This window comes from Neodiprion virginianus, chromosome 2 (genome assembly GCF_021901495.1).
Source record: "Neodiprion virginianus isolate iyNeoVirg1 chromosome 2, iyNeoVirg1.1, whole genome shotgun sequence".
Taxonomy (NCBI): domain Eukaryota; kingdom Metazoa; phylum Arthropoda; class Insecta; order Hymenoptera; family Diprionidae; genus Neodiprion; species Neodiprion virginianus.
Window position 1 is genome coordinate 6,017,667 of NC_060878.1, and position 22,462 is coordinate 6,040,128.

At 35.1% G+C, this 22,462-nt stretch overlaps 1 protein-coding gene across 2 annotated transcripts in view; it reads right to left on the minus strand.

The window, feature by feature from the left end:
* Nucleotides 1-22,462, minus strand: part of LOC124298303 (proton-coupled amino acid transporter-like protein CG1139) — a 40,390-nt gene that overhangs the window by 3,754 nt on the left and 14,174 nt on the right. Inside the window, exons 2-8 of one of the 2 annotated variants that reach the window (XM_046750139.1) lie at nt 18,252-18,773; nt 7,019-7,101; nt 6,069-6,203; nt 4,340-4,612; nt 2,290-2,374; nt 1,264-1,536; nt 572-923 (exon numbers count right to left, since the gene is read on the minus strand). In XM_046750139.1, coding sequence (XP_046606095.1) covers nt 572-923; nt 1,264-1,536; nt 2,290-2,374; nt 4,340-4,612; nt 6,069-6,203; nt 7,019-7,101; nt 18,252-18,290 — 1,240 coding nt within the window. In that variant the 5' untranslated portion in view covers nt 18,291-18,773. The remainder of the gene's footprint in view (nt 1-571; nt 924-1,263; nt 1,537-2,289; nt 2,375-4,339; nt 4,613-6,068; nt 6,204-7,018; nt 7,102-18,251; nt 18,774-22,462) is intronic. The other variant, XM_046750140.1, reaches the window with a different exon arrangement.

Below are 22,462 nucleotides of genomic sequence, written 5' to 3' on the forward strand. Positions count from 1 at the left end.
AAATAAAAACACGAATTTAATTCGATCTGTTACATTGGCTAGATTCGACTTAAAGTTCAAAGAAGTTCGATGACTCGGTTTTGAAAACCTTTCTCTCTTCAGTTTGAAATTGAGATATTCTGTACGTAAAAAGGGTCGACAGAAAATTCGAAAATTTGAAACGAATCCATTTTTTGTTTGTTTGTGCTTTTTTTTTTTCTTTTAGTCAATGAATCTGCGAGGAAATTTTTTGCACGTAGCATAAAAAATGGTGAAATTTAGACACGGGTATTGTGAAAAACATTGCGAATAGCTTGAATGTATTTGACGAAAGATTTCGTCATCTGCACTTTTAAAGGATTGGTTGCGGTAACGTGCAAAATATAACTCTGAGGCTAAAATATCTAAAGAGTTTTTTGCACATTATCGGATTCGCTAAGATGAGCGAACGTTTTTAAAATTTCAGACGCAAAAATGTCAAGGGTCGTAGAGAAAAAAAAAAAAAAAAGAACATTCACTGGCATAGAAAAACAAAAAAAAAATGAATCAAATCGATTGAAAACTTGAATTAAATTCAGGATAATATACTCACAGGTGACAACGACGAGGCATGTCCTCATAACGTATTCCCAAAATAGCCTGTGGGAATTCTTTTCAAGAACGGGACCCAGGTAATCGCTCCACGTGATGTCGACGGCTACGTAACACTGAAGAGCGTGCGTCACGTATATGGCAAGGGCCAAAAGTACCTGGGCAACTTTGGCGGGTGTTTCGTCGGGAAGATTGAGGGTGATGCTGCCCTTGATGAGGTCTGCGTATCGGATGTAACCGAAGAATCCCATCCCCAGGTAGAGGAATATCACGGTGATCATTCCCACATTTAAAACACCGCAGGGACTCCCGAACGATTTTGGCGTCTTCATTTCGTTCTCCAGGGGAAGAATCTATTTTTTTTTTTTTTTTTTTTTTTTGCAAGAGAGATTAGTTGGATTAGATTAGTTAATTTATCACGTCCATGACAATGCTGGACAAGTACAAGAAAGCTACAGAGAATTCTCAAGACTACTGACAAACCAACTAACAAAAGGAATGAAAAAACATAAGGAAAAAGAAAAAAAGAGAAAGAGAGAGAGAGAGAGAGAGAGAGGGAAAGAAAATAGTACAATTGTTTTTTATCAACCGTTGGAGAGCGTTTTTGTTTTCTCTTATATGCGATTTCAGTATCAATTTTTGACAACTCTGATTTTATCCAATTACTGTTATCGATTGAAAAATAATTCTTACCACACCGATCGCTTCGAGAGCGAATAAAACCGTGCCGAAAAATAGGGGAAAGTTTTGAACGTCTCCAACCGGTGCTCGACCCTCAAAATCCAAAGGTTCCCTGAACAGGTAGTAGAGGATTATACCGAAGCTGGCGAAGGTTATGCCGTTTGCAACGGTCGAGAATGGCACCAAGTACTTCAGATTTCTAACCCAGTTTATCAGGATCAGCGGCAGCAGCAGCATCAGCATGTACCACCTCGTGTCGATTTCCATAACGTGACCCTCCAAAGCCTGTAAATATTTCACGTTGAAATTTACAATTACAACTTACAATTATCCTGATGAACTAATAAATACACCAATGACAGTTGGACGTAACGATATTTTTCCGTCGAATTCTGCTGAGTTAGCGAACAGATGCAACATGGCGTCGCATCGAGTAATCAGCTGATCGTTTTAGTTTAATTTTACAAACGCAAAGACACGGACAAATTTTCTGCAAGCTATCGAGCTTTCATTTTGTTACGTTGATTCGACGTCGAGTGAAAAATACGATGCGAAACGACCGTTATAATTATATACGACGAGGTTGAAAATTTTCGTCACCAGGTGGCGCGGATTCCCCAACTTCAGGTGGAAAAATGTACGACTCTGAACTGTAAAAGACTTATATTCGCATTGGCTGTAGCCTAATTAATAGCCACATGTATCTTGTTATTGAATAAAGTAATATTCAAGAAATTTACCATTTGCGGTGATTGTTTTTTTTTTTTTTTTTTCTTTCCGCCGTGCCAAATTTATAGAGCGTACTTGACCGATAAATAATACGAACGAGCGACTAGCCGAAAACGAGTAATGGTGTAAAAATTTCCTGATATTAAAAATAAAAAAGCCCGAAGGAATAAATTATTTGGCGTATTGCCAAATTTATAGAGCTGCTTTAGAATCTGACTAATATTATTCGCGTAAATAAACTTGCATCCGTATAAAGTGTGATGTAGAGAGGAAACCGTAGGTGTAATATACATAATTAGGTATACTCACAGATTTAATATTCTCAGCGATGAAAACCACATAGACGCAGCAGCATCCCAGCTGATATATCAACAAAAATACGTTGATTACGTGCCTATCGTAGAAAACAAGAATAAATATAATCAGGGTAACGATTTTTTTTTTTTTTTTTTTATTTTTGTTAGTTTTTTTTCCATTTTTATTCCAATTCGTGGTTTCAAATCGTCATTATTATCATCCAAACAGTGTATCAGACGTGAGGAAATTCCGTGTACGCTTTTAGAACAATGCTTAGCAATGTGGCTTTGTTTTACAACGCCAAGATGAATATCTCGAGTATAATTCGGTCGAATCGTAAAACTGTAAACTCTTCTAATAACGACGTCCAAGGGATAGAAGGAAGGCAAAAAAAAAAAAAAAAAGAAGAAGAAGAAATGGAATCTTGACGAAAAATTCGTCGAAAACTTGACTCCATCGAATCGTTGAAACGGATGGAAACGTTATCACATATGTATCATATACAAAAGATACATTTTATAAACGATGTTCCCAAAGCTTCGCTAAGCCGTTATATACTTAAGGTACTTTACAGAGGCGAAATATAATACGCAGTTACATACGACGTGTCGTTCGAGAGTATTTAAGCATAATGCAAACATCGTCAAGCAAATATTATGACAACAGTCGTTTCCTGCACTGGATCTCCGAGAGAAAAATGAAAGAGGAAAATTTTTTGTTCCTCGATATCTCGTACATAGTATATACTTGCTACGTATGACGGAGATTGAACGACATTTTTTCTCGCGTAATAATACGTATGATACACAATGAAAAGACACGCGTGCGTCTCTATGGGTAATAAAAATTTGCACGTCCCAAGCGGCGTTTGTTACGTATACAGAATACGTCGACGTTTATTTTAAACCCTCTGCGAATCGAAATAGTCGCTTCGAATCTCGCCTATTTCGCATTTATCTGCCACCAAAGAGGCGTCGACTATTTTTTAACTCCACGTAGGTAGGTGTATAAAAAAAAATTGACTGCATCGAAGGATGAAATTTTTGAAATTTTTATCGTTCTACAAGAACTCGAACTGCGACTTTCAAATCAATTTCTAAAAGCACATTTCTCACTTTTTCTCTTACGACTGTTTATGGAGCATTTCATATGTACAATTTCGACCTGGGCCTGACCCTTGACCTCTCGATTTTTTATATGATTGTTCTCACTTTGCAAGTTACTTGGTTTTTGTTATACATTTTTTGCGTTAGATTTGAATTTTCTAAATTTTTTTCAAACGATTCTATTGCTTGGTTGAGCCTACAAATCGGAAAAAATTCTGAAAAATCGTGTGTCAACAAAATTTTTAAGTCTAGACCCGGAGTGGTGAAATTCTTCCTTGTTATAGTTTTCAACCTTTTCCCGAAAAAAAAAACGTTAAAAAAATTAGAAGCGGGAGTCATTTTGCCATGAATGGTTGCTGAAACATTTTCGTAACTCGCACCGGATTTTAAAAATTTTCCGGAACCATTTGACCGGTTACAATTTTGCCTATCGGCAAAATAAAGAAGAAAAACAATCTCAGGCGAAAAATCATTGCGATTGTTCGAAACTTTTTCAGATTTTTAAGTTGTATCGATCGATGAAGTCGTTTCAAAAAAATTGTAGAAAATTCAAATCGAGTCCACAAAAAAATCTTTAAAAAAAAAAAAAAAAAAAACTTTGCACCTTTCGAAATGAGAACAATCGTACAAAAAATCGCTGGCCTAATTCCGAGAGGTCAAAGGTCAGATCCAGGTCAAAACGTTACGTACGGACTTCCCCTTAAATACAAGCAAAGTTCAACTTTTTCCACGTTGAAAGCCACGTCGCGATTAATTGACTGTTTTGTCAAAAAAATAAAACCTGTTTTAGAAAATGTAAGCGCTGATAAAATCACTTCGATATCCGTACACTTCAGCTTTTTTTTTTTTTTTTCGTAACTATTCAGGTGAAATCCGAAATTTATTAAACGCCTGTGTATCTTATAGTCGATAGAATGATTGTTAGTTTGTAATGATATCAGGGTGAAAGTGCTTACACGGAACTCCTGGAGAAGCACCTGAAGCAAGAGGGTCCCTCGCGAAAGGCGTTTTCGGCGGTGGTCGGATAAGTCAGAGAAGGAACTTTCTTGCGTCTACAAAGTTCGTACTCCGATTTCACCAGGAGATGAATGCAGTAGGTGCAAAGAAGACCGATGGCCAATGTTCCGACAAGTCCGACAGCGTAACCTGCATTTTTGAAGGCCATCGGCATCGCCAGGATTCCTGTACCAAGACTGCCCTTCAGAAGATGAAGAAGCGTCTCGCTGTTACTGCAATTTGTTATTAATTCAATGTGTAATAGTAATGATTTGACATTCTTCCCTTCTTTCGTTTTCGGTTAATTTCGCTTTTTTTTTTCAACTCGTATGGCAGTTCGAACTGTGTCACGGACATTTATTAATAGATTTCTGCGCAACGATTCGTTTCGTTGTCATTAAGGATGAATCGACTCCAACGTTTGATTGAAGATTTGTAAGAGTGAGAGAAAGATAAAAATTGTTTCAAAAATTAAAAGGTATAAAACGACTCGTCCTATTTTCCTCGTTCATCGGATTTCCAAAAATCGATGGTAAAAACATTTTAGTAATATTTTAGAAAATCCTGGGTAAAATGAAAAATTAATCGGTCCTGCTTCGTGCCGAGTTTTTACTTATTTTCAGCAGCCAAATGTGATGATAATAAAACGATTGGAATGTTTTCGCCCGATCCTAATCTCGCCGTAACATTTTAAATCAAAACAAGCCTCAATTACACGATGAGTTTGATCCTGAGTTTCGTGTTTCATTATCGCCAAAGCCGAGATATTAATTAAAGCTATGACATCATGTCTTAAGATCTCATTCGTTAAGCCAGTATTCTTTAGTTCACAAAAATCAGTTAATCACGCTGTAAGAACAGCCAGCGAGTTCAACAATATAGCAAATATTAAAAAAAAATTTTCAACCGTAATAAATTAAGCTTTATGCATTGTGTCTTGATTTTTATTAATTCTGAATTACCAATTGTTCTTGACATATAAATTATAATATAATATAATTTTATTAAAAGGAAGAAGAATGCAACGAAAGAAACAAAAAAAAAAAAAAAAATTAGGTAAACCAGAAAAAAGCTCTTTACACACTCGAAGTTGGGGAGAAAATTTATTCACTCGGTGTTTTTGGCACGCTACACCGTAATGTCCGTAAATAATTACAGAATACCACAGCAGACTGTGAAAATATAACTTTCATGGCAAGCAAGTATAGTATACATAACTATATACATGATAATGTATCCGAGCAACTGTTCGATGATAATAATAATAAGGAAAAGAAAAAGAAATGCTGCTTTGCAGAAAAAGCAATTGAGACAAGTATTTGCATAGCTGTTCCAAAAGTACAACAATACAACCGACAATAATAATCGTATTGGCCGACGTGCAAGGTATTTTTCAATAATCGCCGCATTTATCGAACTGCCGCATCATTGGGAGAGAGAGAGAGAGAGAGAGAAGGAATTTTTAAACTCAAAAACAAAACTGACGTTGATATCCTTGAAAAGGTACTCGAGAAAAATTCTGAAAATTAATTTACTTCAATTGGTTTGTGGATGTTAATTGACAAATGCATTTTATCCGGAGTTGAATAACCCCGACGCATTGCGGCGTTACGATTCTGATTTTTTTCTTCTTCCCTTTTCCCATGTCTTAATTTAAATTGAATAATTTCGCTTTAAAACACAACTTACGTAGTTGGGTGCTCAACTTCCCTGTGACAATAGGGATCATATTCTTCGGTTTCTGATCCCACCGACGCGTGTTTCTTCTTCTTGTCTTGAAGTTCGACGACGTATATCCCGCTGCTGATTTCGTTCCGGCCATTACTGTTTTGCAAAGTGAGAAACGTGTAATTAACGGTGGTCGGTTCCACATCAATATACATATATATCATATACATATATATATAATTTACACCGTAAAAGATATTCGAGTATCCTCAAGTGTTCGGGCTTCAAGGCTTGTGCTAGTTTTATTCAACGTATGAGAAAAAAATTACACACAGTAATTTCGCTGAAAACTTGACACAAATGCCGGCGAACTCGAAATTTTTAAATATAAAAATTTTCGCAAGACTTGTGCGCTATTTTTGGAAAATGGTAAAAAATTTATTTGCATCAATTCGCTTGGAGGAAAACAAATCTCAAGTTCTGAATTATAATCAACGTTAAAAATATATCGATAATTTCGTTATACACTGAGAGAAATTTTTAGTTCCGCTTACCGCTCAGTCCACAATTATTTTCATTTTTTTACCACAATCGAAAAATATAGTTCTAGGTAGAAAATGAAAATTAGATTTCTAGTATCCGTTACTATTCTTTCTCATTACGATCGCTGTTGCTATATTTTCGTGGAACTGTTGCGAAAATTTAACGCTTGTGCAAGAATAAATTGACGTTAAGCCTTGTTTAACTAAAAAAGTAGAGTAAACCTCAGAAACTGATTTTGCGTTGCAATAACCAAAAAAGGATCGACGATAGCGCAAAATTTTTACGCGCACCTCGTTTTTCGTAATTCCAACAATATTCAAACAGTCTTTCTTAACGATACCTGATTTACTGAATTTTTCTAGTTACCGTAACAAATGAAATTTTTCTCAGTGTTGATTTTCGGAACTTTTTTTATACAGTCAACTTACCTCGTCGGGGTTTCTTTTCCTTTGGAATGCGTAATCTTCACCTTCATATCCGGCGGCGAATCTTTCCGAGTGTATACGGCATTCTGGGGGAATAAAATAAATAAATATACATTTAAATACGTAGCGTAAGCTGTAAGTGAAATAACTCAAAAGTCGAGTTGGGTTTAATTTAGAAAGTCAATTAATATATTAGTCAATTAAGTAATATATTTTACATACAGAGAATACAAACACGTTGCGAGAATAAAAAAAATTAAAAATTGAATAACTTCGTTTTCGAGATACACGAAAATCTCGAAAAATACCAAATCGATATTTTGGAATGTCATAAATAGTTAAACATGCAAACACGCGATGCACCGCAATTCGTTTATAAATAATATATTACACCTATTTGGAAGCTCTCGTTTTCTCCTCTCACCAAATTTCGAATGGCGATTGTTTGTTAACGCCAACTTATTGAAACCCCGTAAAATCTGGTCAGTCACATATATATATATATATATATATATATATATATATATATATATATATACACACACATACATATGAATATGCAGATGAATGTTCGAACGTTTTCATTTCTCGATTATCATCCCAGATTGCGTTTGAAACGCGACAATCAACTTCTGCGCAACTATCTGCAGGCAATTAATTATTAAATCGCTACCAGATTGCTGATTCTAGGGATACGCGTATAATCGTTAGACGTTTCGATTGATACACATTATTGGTTTAATCGCCTAAACGACGTCTAGCCTTCAAATCAATGATGTTACCAACAATTAAAGGCTTATACTTTATCTTTAATACGGTCTCACCTAGACAAAAAACCGACGAAAGTTTACGCTAGTCACGAAATATTTGCCGCTACTTTAACAATCGAAACTTATCTTATCGTTAGCGGATGATAAAAAAAAAAAAAAGAAAAAAAAGGAAAAAACAAAAAACGTATCGTTCCATCTGGCTCTCGATGTACGATTTATAACCTGAACTGCTCTTTAACTCGATGTGAAAACGTGCGGTGATAGCTGATTTGACGTTCGTTAAACAAAATAAAAAAGAAAACAAAAAAAACAAAAAAAGATCCGTCGATTTCGCCGACTTGCGACTCGCAACCTGTAACCGATTAAAACCGGCCTGATAATTAGCGATCAATACAAATTGCGCGAGACGACCGGGTTCGATGCAGTTACGATCGTATCCATAGTCGAGAATCCAGTTTGTATCCAGTTTAAAGTAAAAGGAGAAGATGAAAAAAAAAAAAATAATATACACACACAACACGACAAAAAACATTATCCAACCAAGGCTCGCTTACGCACGAGGCACGTGTGTGGTTTATTTACTGTAATTATTAACCTGTCGTTAAGAAGGCGGCAGGTAACTTGAAAATCGACCACGTGGTACGTCAGAGAGTTTACGTTACGTGCACAACAAAATTTTTCCCACATTTTTTTTTTTTTTTTTTTTTTAGCACCGTATTACGTAACCGAAATAAAATAGAATAATTTTCGCGATCAAAATTTGCAGTTGTTGCCAATCTTTGATTCCTTTTTAAAGATTTGTGCACAAACTTAACCGAAATTCGTGAATTTTAAACACGTTATTGAATTTATTTCGTATTTCGTAAGAAAATCTATGAAAAAAAAAAAATTTATACATCAATTTTTGTTGAATCAAATGTTTTTTTTAAACGAGCAGGATCTCACAGCTTCCGTTCCTTCGTTGAAAAATAAATTTTGTTGCTAAAAATTCGTATCCCTAATATCGTGTCGGGAATTCGTTTCAGATTCGTCAACGGTTTTCATATTTTTTTTTATGTAAAATATCAATTACCTACCAAGTAAAGCGATACCGGAGCCTATATAAATAGATCAAAACAATTTCCACTCCAGGATTGAATCCTGATTTGTGAATTAGCATGATTTAAAAAATATTCCACCTCGCGTTAGACAATAAAAAAAAAAAAAAAACTCGTCAAACGGTTCAAATTCCAGAGAATCGGCAGCAGCGGATGCAGCGTTGTGAGCATTACCTGCGGTGTAAAACGAAACGATTGCCCGTTGGATAAATGGGCCAACCGGTACCTGTGTTTGTGTGTGTGTGTGTGCGTGGAACAGTTTACGCGAATGAAACGCAACCGAGCTGAAAAAGGAGGAGAAATAAAAATAGTAGAAATAAATTGGAATAAAACAAAAAAAAAACAAAAAAAAAAAAATCGCATACACGCGGACCGAGAACAGAGAGAGAGAGAGAGAAGAGAAAAGAGAGAGACACGAAACGCGTCAAGTCGTGAGACAGAGTGGAAATTTCCTACCCTCCAGGGCTCACTCTCGCTCGCCTTGATTCATGCATGTATTTATGTGCGTACAATGATCGGACAAGCGTAATGCGTTTCAACGTCTCTGCATTTGGTTTCACTCGGTGATCCATTAGTTACATACCTGCGGACAGATCGAACGCGACATAATCTAAGAATGACGACGTATAATCGATTCGTCGATTAAATCCATTATTTTTCAACCTCGGTTGATCGAACGACTAGATTATTTTTTCATCACGATCGGTTTCTGTTTTTCAACTCCCATCAACGACTCGATGCAATGTCAGTTTAGGCGATTGATGTGTCGGTCATTGTCGTCTTCTCACTTACTGAGTATGATAGCTATTTGATACGATAAGCGAAAGATGAATGAATGTTTTCGTTTGAAATTGTAAAATATATTCGATGAAATTGTGAATTTTAAAAAACACTCTTCTGCTATCAAGACTGCGTTATGAATTTACGAAATTTTGGTCCCATAAGCACGGTTTGAAAAAAAAAGTACTAAAACGATCGATCAATCGATTAATTTTTACCGACTCAATCCAGTAGCGTACGATTATTATTTCGGACTCGATCAAACGACGCATCGATTATTTTCAGCTTACAATTATTGGCCGTAGAATTAATATATACGTATCCGTCATCATTTGTGGCCTGATATGCGCATAGCACATAATATCTGTTATATATCAATTATCAATTCGAATGGCGATCCTGATACATCACATATTATGTCACGCGTATGAATAACGAATATGAATTCAAGATTTGTTCGCGTTCGAGGCGATATCGTATTAACGACGTGTAATACGACACGAAATAACGCGCGGCGCGTTAATCATCGCGAGATCAATCGTCTTGTAAGCGTATTCCTGTTTTTCTTTAAATCTAGCTTCTGTATCTCTTGAATACCGGTAAACACACCTTGACATACTAGAGTTTACGCTAGATTGATAGCGCCAGACTTCAGTTCCCGAGGAGACATCCTGTAAGTGGAACAACTCGGATAATAAGCCTAACCCTGACCATCTCAGGGAACTGACCCTGATCCTCTTTTTCATTCGTCTAAGTTCTGTCCCGGCGTCCGCTTTCACATTTTTACGGATTCCTTTATTTATCGTCAAAGTAAACGTTGGACGTTTAATTATAACGAGGATTTTCAACTTCTGGTAAAATATCAATTTTCTTTTCTTTCACTCGTTCGACCGGCTTCGGGGAAATTTTAACTAACCGCAGCCTAACGGTACCGATAAATCCTAGGATTTTTTTAAACTTCAAACGGTTATTATAGAAAAAAAAAAAGAAAGAAAAACGCTAACGCGATTAAACAACGAATTTTTCATTTCACAAATTTTCATTTTTTTTTCAAAATACTATTTATCAACGATTCGTCAATATCGATCGTTAAAATCGCTAAATTGACGCTCCCGAAATCGGTTAAATCAGTACAGTAGGAAGAAAATAGTGCAACACTTTCAATGATTGTCATCGATTTCAAATTTTCTTAAAATTTCAAAACTGATCGTTATTCAAAGCTTGAAAAAAAATATCTCCAAAATGTGAATAACAAATTTCAAAGAAGCGTGAATGCATTTCGAGAGCCTGCCAAATTATATAATAAAACAAAAAAAATTAGTTAAGTCCTGGACCGGATATTTTATTACGAACCAAGTATATCCATGATAAAATAAACTGAATTGAAAAAGAGTTATAATAATAGTAATAAAATACATTTCTAACCATTTTTACAAATTTCGCCAGGCAACGTAATATATATATATATATATAATATACATACAAATTTTCGCCAACTTTGAGTGCGTTGACATTACGTGTACATATATATATGTATATATACACACACATGTATACGTACATCACATTTTTCTGTTTCGCCGCGAACCGCAAAAGAATTGGAAAGAAGCCAGAGCCGGTACAATTTTTCATCAGTGATTTCACGCCTGGCAATTCTTAAGGCATGAACGGTTATTGCATAATGTAAAAGTTGAAGGTTTTCCATGAACGCTGACGCCAAATAATATGTATTTTCACGAAGGTGCTTCTTACAGTTTCTCTCTCTCTTTCGCATTTTTTTTTTTTTTGTTTTTTCTCTTTTTTTGCCTTCCAGAGACCGAAACGCTATCTCTTTAGGTTCAATTATACACGAGTTATTACCATTATCTTTATTCGCCGTCTATAATAGTATTTGCCCACCGTTAACAAGATACGCACATATTTAACATATATATACATATATATATATATATATGTATATATATATATATACGTATAATGGTTGCGGTGTTAAGTCGCAAAAATAATAGGGACAGTGGAAAAATTCTCTTCTCGTTTCCTTTTTTGTTTGTTTTTTTTTCTCTCTTTTTAGTTCTTATTTTAATTTTACCCGTTCGGATTTAACAAAGTTGTTGTCAAGTAACAAGAACCAAGCAACTGGAGTCGTTGTACGAAATTCCAACGTAATCAATCAAAACTGGTCTGTATAATGAATTATAAATATAAAGTTGAAATAAATATCAGACAAGTTTAACGAACTTTTTTTTTCGCCAACCCCTGAGTAAATATTTTCCTAAGCTTTCTGAGAAATAAAATAGATTTTGTGTATTATTATTACAATTAACTGACTGATCAAATAATTTATCGTTGTATGAAAATTATCCAGTAAATTGTACGAAATAAAAACTTTTCACTGCTCTGGTTAATCGACAAAACTGTATAAACTTTGTTATTATTTGAAAGTAACTAAAGTTATTATTCGTGTACCGCGTACTTTGATTATACAGTTTCACCTTTTATACGTCGTTGAATTGTCGCAAACGTTGAGATAAACAATCGTCGCTAAATTGTAAGTAAAAAAGAAATTGTATACAGTTTGTAATCATATCAACTCATTGATCACCTGCTCAGCGTGACTAAAATTTTATTACCCGACAATCGCATTGAAAATTATTTCCTTATATACGATAGAAAGAAACGTGATTTTATTCGACAAAAAGCAAGATTTCATTTCCGTTATTAAATTCCGACCGAACTACCCTCGTCAAAATGAAAAATCCAATCGATATTTCAACAGCGTTCGTAACTCAAGTACTTACTTAAAATTAGTAAATTGATGACATAACGCGATAAGCGAAGCGTTGTTTATATTCAGTTGCGAAATCAGAAGGTCAATGAATTATTCAGTTAATTTGTACGTTTACGAATATGTCCTGCGTATATTATTTATTCAATCAATTTTTTTTCTTCTTTACCTTCTTCTTTTTACTACCGATCGAGTGGATAAGAACGTCGGTTTAGCAATCGTCGCGCAAAACGAGGACTGATATATAATCAATGTTCGCATAACGTCGCATTACACATTTTTACACGATGGATTAAATCAGTGTTTACTAAACTGTTATTACGCCGCTTACCAGACTGACTATAATTCGTTCTAATTCGTGCTAACTCAAAGTTTTTTTTCTCACATAATCAGTGCAGATTCGTTTAGCATCATTCTTACGGAGCGTTAAGTGTAATAAAAATGACCGTCGCATGCACGCGCAATTCCCGCGTCAATTAGAAATCACGACGCGAATGGATATTATCATTGAATTATTGCAAAATTATTCGCCTACACAACCCAGAGACAAATATATTACATATATATGGGAGATTCCAGGCGAAATCAACAAACTTCTGACCCTCGGTATTTTTCGATTTTTTCAAAAAATTTCCCTACAATTTTCCCAACTCTGAAACAGTGGTGTCAATTTTGTTTTTTAGATTTTTTATTCAACTGCTCGATTACTTATAAATATTTAATCTGATTTTGAAAAGAACCTATTTTAAAATTCTCAGACTACATTTCGTAGTCGAAATAATTTCAGACCGTGTCCATTATGGGCCAATTTTTTTCCACCTTTCAATGTTTTTGTTTAACTAAAGCATTGGTTAAACCGTCTGAAAATTACACCAAAAAATTCTCAAAACTTTTATTTTTCACTTACAACGTTTCTAAACCGGTTTCATTATGAAATTGACGAAACAAAGTTGAATGTGCCAAAAAAATAGACAAAGTCTATCCCCATTTTTTGGAAATTTTCAGACCGTTAAACCAATCTTTTAATTGAACACAAAAAAAAAAATTGAAAAAAATTGGCCCATCATTGTCTCGGTCTTAAATTGTTTTGAATAAAAGACTAATTGAGCAGTTGAATAAAAACTGTGAAAAAATTCAGGGTCCAACTTTAGAGTTGGAAGAATTGCGGAAATGTTTTTAAACAAAATCAGAAATGTCGAGGATCGAACGTCGGTCGGATTCGCATGGAATTCTCCATATGTAAATCCATTTGCCATATCGGATAACGAATCGATCACCGTAGCCTAGAAATTGTTTATTCATGAAGCGCGCATAAACGATCAAAGTTGCGAAAATATTTCGCTAATGTTTAGCCTGGAATACGAGAGACTCGCGAAATGTATTACAACGATTTTTAAGGATTCGTTCTAAACGTTGCGTAAATATTGAACGCGCAAGGCTTTCGAGCCGAAATCGTCTGATGCTTTGTAACACGTGACAGGCACGTGCGTTTCTTCAGCAGTCGCGTGCGTTTAAAACTGACGTGTCGAAAGCAGGAATCCATCATTACCCGTAACAGGCATTCCAAACCGATTTATCATCCACCTGCAATTATTTTACCCGTCGCGTTGTATGAAAATGCGTCGTAGTGGCAGGAAAGTCTACATCGCCTTTACAATCGTCTACGACATTCATTTTTTTTAATGCCAGTTTAATTGATACTCGACGATAATAGTCTCGATTAAATTTTCCAACTTGCGTGAAGAATAGATACGTTGTAATGTTTCTTATTTTTTTTTTCTTTTTTTTTTAGATAAATAACACTTATTTGCCGCTTTGACAGACTGATTGTTCGCTGTAACGATTTTTTTTCCATGGAATTTATGCAAATATGTTTGACGAGGAAAAAAAAAAAAAACTCAACGAAAGACGATTAAAAAAGAATCTGTATCAATTTCATCTGGACTTAAACATCAAGTTGACAAATACTGTCCATTAGGGTGTTTCGGAATAAAAAAAATAATTCGCAATTTTTCACCGTGGCACACCCTAAAAAGTCTGTTTGGGTAAAAAGAATGGTTCCGGAGTTGACTTTTCAATTTTACACATTTTTTTTTTTTTTTTAATTTATGAAGAATCGTGAATAAACATTTTTTTTCACAGCTAGCATCAATCTTAGTATCAATTTACGTGACTAAGAAGACCGACGCTTTTAATACCAAGTCTCCGGTTGATGTTTGAAAATCGTATCTGTCGACTTTTTCATTGTAAATTCAATCTGATGAAATAGTCAGGATTTAATACGAACTTTTAATTTAGGAGAATAAGATCCCCGGTCGAAATAAGTCAGAAAATAAATAATAATTGAAGTGCGGCAACGTGTTTCATCGCAAAGTCAAAAAAATGTTAACAAAAGAAAGTGAAAAATCAAATGAGCTCGATCTTTCACATTTAATGTAGAACGCTCATGTTTTTTACAGAATCTTTGTTTTGACCTAATTAAACAAACTTTTTAGGAAGTGAAATTATTGTTTTCCGAAACACCATAATATCTGCGGAAAAATATTCGCACGGTTTCTCGCGCTCGTCGAATATCAGTTTATGTGAAGTTGAATTTACCTGTTACGTCAAGCGTCGGATCGTCATTAGGCGAGAGCCTTAGCGAAACTTATCGTTAACTTCCGTCGCATAAGAACCGCAATTAACTGTACAATCGCGCCTGCCTCGGTATAATAACGTCGTTAAGCGCTCCGGTTGGTTGATCCCGAACAAAGTATGCGCCTAAATAGAGTTATAGATTTATAACTCTACGCAATATTCGTGTCGGCTGGTTGCATAGTACAAACCGACTTTCGATCAAGTGTCGCAAAAAAAAAACAAAGGAAGAAATTGAAATGACAGTAACAACCTAATTTTACGATCCGCATTCGGAAATAAGAGAAACTAGGTACAATCAAAAAGCAAGATAAATTCACCGGACATTTATCTTGGAGATAGAAGTGCGGAACAAATTAGTGTCGTTAAAGGAGAAGAAAAAACAAGTCATTTATAATTAACTCCGCGTAAAATTTATCTCGTCTATATTAAGTGTGAAATTTTTTAATTATGATGATGATGATGATTGCACTGCATTTCTTAAATGTATGTCATAATTGCACTATACTTGTGTACTTAAGCATACGGTTACGTTTTAGGATTAGCAAAAGAAAAGAAGAAACAATTAGCGTCGAGGAATTGTTTGGGTTAAAAAAGAACAAATGTAAGTTGGTTGTAACGAATTTATCGTCGTACCGACCAATGTCGTAACAACTAAAAGTGTAAAGTGTATTACGTAATTACCAAACAATGATGATAATCACTCTGATCACTTGTTTGTACCATATCAACTTGTTTTTCAAACAATCATATCAACGAACAATTTTAAATTAGTCCCGTTAATTTTACTGTCTTTATCTTTTTTTTTTAATTTTTTTAACTATGAATAATACAGTTTCGTGGAACAGTATGCAAAAAATTTTTTGAGGTTGATATATTGTTGCAAAGAATGGCTCAAGGTTCAAGTTCAAGGCCGAAAAAAATGGCTATTGAATAATAATCATTCTAAGGATAAACCTTGAAAATGGCGAGTCAGGGTCAGGGTTGAAGTTTCGATAGAGCAAAATTATGAAAGTTGAAATATGCTCACAGAGCTTAGTTTACTCGACGAGTGGGCGTAAAAAATCGAACAAAAAAAACCAAAAATCAGAACGACCAGGATTCCGAACGTAAAATAATATGAAAAATCCAAAACAAAGAAAGATCAAAGCGGTGAAATTTCACCGAGCCAGAAATTCACGGAACTGAAAATCTTGGATCATTCGTAATTTCGATGTTTCAGATTTTCAAATTTTCGCATTCTCGCACTTTCGGAACATTGAGCCGTCGGCTTTCCGACCATTCGAAACTTCCTCGTTTCTTCAAAGTTTGATTTCTTTACTTCAAGTTTCGCCGACAAAAAATTCAAAATCACACGCTTTCGAAACTAATTGTTAAATTCGGAACTTCTTCCCCGCGCGGCAGTGGAAAAAGACCGAAGTAAACGATCGAATCGATCGCGATGCGCTAAATCGAGCGGCGGTGAGTAGAAAGCGCGAGTATTTGGTCAGCCGGCCGAGTGGCTGCATCTTGTTTCGACGCGGCCGTCCGTTCATAATCGGCGTTACTACTTCGGGCTTCGCGTTCCGTTCGACTGCATGCGATGCCTCATTTCGGACGACACATACGGGCATCTATCACTACTTGGATTCGCCGTACGGCGGAATCGTTGTTTGTCATAATTCCCGATCCCGGTTCTACAAGGAATATTATTCTTCCCGATGTACGGTGTTTTCTTTTTTCCAGGTAGCAAAGTATCCGGCGTGCAAAATATTTCAATAAGCACACTGCGGTGAAGGAGATAAAATATGCACCGATACACGTTTCTTACGTCAATTTCACCGAATGAATAATTAAATTTTAAAAACGAAGAGGATTGAGGATAATATTCGGAAAACGGCCAATTTGATTGAGGAAAATATAGTTGCCGACGACTTTGAGAATATCGCAGAATTGTCTCTGCGTACGAATTATTGCCTGAAGTGGATATTTCGATTATTCCTTTGTTTTTTTTTTCCATTCTTTTAATCAAGTTCGAGTTAGTTCATTTTTAATAATCGAAGAGATAAGCAAAGAAATTGCAGATTCTCGAAGTCTTCTGTAAAGCGATTGGTCCAAAATCAAGAATAACGAAACTTTTTCAGTTCAGATTCGTGAATTTTCAAATTCTTCTTTCATATTAAACTTCAATTGTATTGATTCAGTTCAAAATAATCGTCACTAATCACAAATTTTAAAACTATGTTTGTTATTTGTTTTTCTCCTCTGGATTGACACTTTTTTCGTTTAGAACGTAAACCGGATACGTATGTGCGCCAATAAATGGTAAATCGAAGAAACAAACGCGCGGAACAACTGAAATTGCATTAAAAACGCAGAAATAATGTACATATAAACAATGTATACATATTTATAAGGAAATTATAAGAAGTGGCATCGTTAAATCGTTAAATCGATTTACCTGGAACAATCGATAAACACGGAAAACACGCGCATTGCGGTATTTCTCTTGACATGGCCAAGTCGTGTTACAAACGATTATAATACCATATATATCTAATACATTACTCAACGGAAGTTCAGCAATACGTGATGTTGACACAGGTATTGTCATATTATTAACTTTCGAATAAATTTCGAGCTAATCGTCTAATTACAAAAATAATGCGGTGTTCGGGAAATTAGATAAGATAGAGTGACAAATTAAAACGAAAGAGAGAAAAACGGTCAAAGCGATAAAATTTATTATACAAATTAACGTGAATATTGTTGTCGAGACGATTTTGATCCTAAATTTACAACTTTCAATTTCACAAATTCGTCTTTTCAAATATTGCATTAATTTTCACGGAAATTCAAAACATTGTTATTCTCAAACCGTAAACTTGATCAGAGATTCGCGGCTATTTAAATATCCACTTACTTTGTCGTTATAAAAAAGTAAAAATACAGCCAGCCGTAAGATGTCGCTGTTAATTTAGAGGCACCCGTAACAGTAATTCGTTCGAACAAGAATAAACAAACTAATTAAAAATCATTGATCTATTACGAGTCGAAGCTAAGTTCGAAATCGGAGTCAAAACGACCAGGATACAAAATTTGTTAAATGAAAAAAATAAAAAAGAAACCACCAACTCCCCTTAAAGAAAACGACGAACAAAAGAAAGGAAACGATCGATGAATCGACTCACCGTGCTCGAAGTAAATCCGAGATTGTCGTGAGACGTCATTTTTGAAATCCGTGTCGACTCTCTTCGTCTTTCACTGTTTCCGTAGCAATAATATTACAACAATATCCTCGTTATCATTGATCCGTGGATCGATTAGCACGTGCGTAAGATCGTCAACCGGCGGTTTCACGTAATCAGCCTGGCAAAATCGGATCGATCGTGCGATCCCGATATCTTCGTATCGTCGGGGGAACTCCTTTCGGTTCGGAATTGGACGAGATCGGCCTCGTTACGAGGTGCGGCAGGTGCGGTGGTCGCGGGCTGACTGGACTCCACTCTCGTGCCAACTATTATATTTATATAGCGCCTTGCACAGAGCCGCGTCTCGACGACGGTTAGTGCCTCCCGTCATTTAATTCGTAGAGCTACGATCTGCGCACTCCTCTGTCAACCTCACCGACACATTTCCATTATACAGGATCCCAGGCTTCTGACTACCGGAAGCGGGCGGGTCGCACGAATTTAAAGAATGTCACAGGATTCCTGGAACAATTACAAAATACACGTTTCAAACGACGCAACGATTGGCCAAACATTTCGACTTTTCGATCATTTTTTTTTTTTCGTGAAATTGTTTGAATACATTGAAATAAAAAATATACTGGAATGAGAAATAAAAGCTCGAATATCGATGCTCGATCGGTTAAAATCGCTTCAAAATTCTTAAAAACGTAATAGATTCGTTCGATTTTGATTCGTACTTTTCGATAATCTTTAATTGATACTTGTTCGTCTGATTATTGTGATCGTAAGCTACGAAGATGAGCTATTTGAATACACTGAAATAAAAAATATACTGGAATGAGATATCAAATCGTTTCAAAATTTTTAAAAACGTAATAGATTCGTTCGATTTCAATTTATAGGATTACTTGAGGTAGTTCATACGCTTGAATTAGTACTTTTCTAATTAATGCCGCACCCAATAATCGCATATTGAATAATAATAGCAATCATCTACTCGTAAGCTGAAAGAATTTCCTTTGAATCTCGCGAAAAATGATCTTAAAATTGTAAGCAATAGCTTAGATGTGAATTTTTCATTTCAAGGTGTTTTAAAATTAAGAAAAAAACAATGAGATTCGATCGATTTCATTCTAACTTGGCTCGTTTTGTTCAGTCAATTATTTTCCCCAACTTCACCGAGACTCAATTTTTGATACAAAATTTTTCTGTCCAATATTCCAAGCTCTGAATTCGGGAATTCAATTTCTCGCAAAAGAGCAATTTTGTTTTTTCTCCTCGAAATTTCAGTAAGTGCTAAAAATATGGTACTTTACAGATGACACGGGTTTCAAACTCGAGCATGTATCTCGATACTCTTGAGATATCGAGAAACTGAATACAATTTGCGACGAAATTAATACATTGAACAAAGTGAATATTACCTCTGTTAGAAAAAATTCACTCGTCCTTATAAACTGAACTCAATTTGCTTGATTATATAAACAATTACTCATCTCATTCTGATTATTTAATAATAAATCTGGAAGTACAGTAAAGAACGAATTGAAATTTGCTAAAAGTTCATAAGCAATGGCTACAAATATTTATTTATCTGAGACTATGTAACTTCTAATGCAAATTGCGTCAAAATAAATTTCAGCATTTTCAAGAAAATGAAAATCTGATTCATGCTTGATTCATTTCCTTTCTGTAACATCCTGAGTTGCACCTTTCTCCGGTTATTCGACTGATTGACTCGGGGATTGAGAGGGAAAAAGAGAAAGAAAAACCGTGTGTAATAAAAAGTAAGGTTCACGGGGAATTTCCAGTATTTATGCTCGCGCACTTGGACGCAATTCAGATTTAAACTCATGACACAAATTATCGTCCGTTTTTATTATATTTCCGCGTGGATTGTTCTGATATTACGTAAGGATAAAAGGTCAGGTTATGTTGCGATAAAATCTCGTAACGAGGAATTAATTATTAAGCCGTAAAGAAAAAGCTTTGCAGAATTGCCGGTGGTATTTATTCTTTTTATGACAATTGCAAAAATTGATGTATATGGAATTTACAGTCAGGTAAGAGATGTGCTGGAACAAAAAATATGACGAGTCAACGATTAAAAAAGTGTGCAAATGAAGGTAGAATAAATTTCAAAAATAATCCGAACAAAATGTTCAAAAACTAAATGTTAACTGTGAACACCAATTATTATTAACAAAGTCACAGAGAAATAACTTTGTTCTACTATAGATACCGTAATTCGTTCGTTTGAAATGAAAAATAGCTCAAAGATTTAAATTTCAAATACTTCAAGTTGTCTTAAAAATAAGACAGATTTTTCGTCAAGACCAACAATTGTTTTGAAATTAGATACGTGTAACAAATATTAGAAAATTTCTGCACGAATAAAACAAAGCTATTGTACAACTGAAAAACAAGATAAACAATATTGATTTTTCGGTTAAAAAAATTGTAGAATAATGTGATTTCTCTGTCGTTGTTAATAATGTGGTATTTGCTATTAAAATTCACTGTTTTAACAATTTCGTCTACGTTATCGTAGGATTGTTTTCAGCAAGGTGTAAATTGGTCAACTTCTTCCGGCACACTTTCCAAACCTTTGTTCTATCGCGTTTACGTTTAACGCCTTTTTGGCCTGACTGTACATCCCACAAATCCTTAAATATTATACCACTGGGCATTGTTTCGGACCATTCGAAACTTTGATGTTTCGTAAAAGTTTGATTCCCTTACTTCGAGTAATCGTTTCGTTACCAAAACATTCGGAATTTGGCGCTTTCGGAACTATTCAAATTCGGAATTTCAACCCCGCCTCTTTGTGTCATGTGTGTGGTTTGCCTTCAGTGCGAAGAAGATAATTGTAACGATTGAAATAGACTCGCAAAATCATTTTACAGTGATGTTGGAATATGCAGATTTCCCATTTCACAATAGGTTAAGTTTATTGTCAGCCTTCCTGAAACCTCGAATCTATGCGGAATCGTAATCTGGGCTAATTTATAATTCTATAATTAACCAACCCGGATTTGAAACAAAAAACAGAGATTCATATCAGAGTTGGAATGTCAATCTTCTCATATCGTATTTACGAGGAAATGATCAGCGAAACATTAATCACGTGAAATAAAGAAATCCGAAGATGTTTGTCTATAGACAGGATTCCTTTATTTTCAATCAATAGTAATGAAATAAAATGAGTTCAATTCGATCAGGGCATTTTTGAAAAAGTAAGAAATTTCGATTACAGCACAATCAAACCTGCAATTAGTGAAAAAAAAACAAGTGCGAAATTGTAGAAACAATCAAAAACCTTTGTTCTCCGGTAAAAAATATTGAAGAAAAATTTCGTATAAATCAATCTCAAAATTTCTGCAGTAAGTGAAGAATTTTTATTTCAATGTTACTGACAAAACTAGCAAGAAACGAGACTGCAAAATTAGTCACAAAATCTTCCATCAAATCACAAACACCATGTGTTGAAATGTCGCATTTGTTATGGCGCAAAGAAGATTTGAAAATCATTAAACAAAGTAAAATTTGAATTATTTTCTAGTAACCACATATGTCTGTTGAAATTTTTTTAATATAATCCATTTGGTCATTTTTTTCAGTGGACAATTATCGTCGAGGTGAGGAGTGAGGGAGTAAAGTTGCCGCATATACATTACGCACGAGTGTCGTATTCAAATGTAAAGGCCCCGACATTGACGTTTCCTTTACATACCTCCAGAATGATAATTGCAAGTTTCCACTGTAACCGTGCGTATAAGGGTCTGAAATATAGCTTGTTTAAACTACTTGAGCCACTTGAGAATAAACGAACCGTTGTTTGATGAGATTTCTTCACGGACTTAAATATACCTCGTTATATAAAGCAGGGCCAGCATCTGTACAGCGTGAATCTTGTGGGTGCCTTGTTTTCATGCTACGCGTACAATAGACGATGATAATGACGATGTCTTACAGGTACAGTTTTCATTTTCACTTTCATAATATTGAAATTCGCAATGAACCGCGTGATTAATAAACTCCCGAGTCATCGGTGAACGTATGTAAGTCTTATGTAGTATGTATGAATACCTGCTAAAGATAGCGAACAAAAGATGAAGAAAATAGTTCCTAGTCTCCGAATCGGAGGCTTATCGATTACCTTGAAGGAATCGAGTCACCTTTATCGTATCCTTTTCCTCTTCGTACTC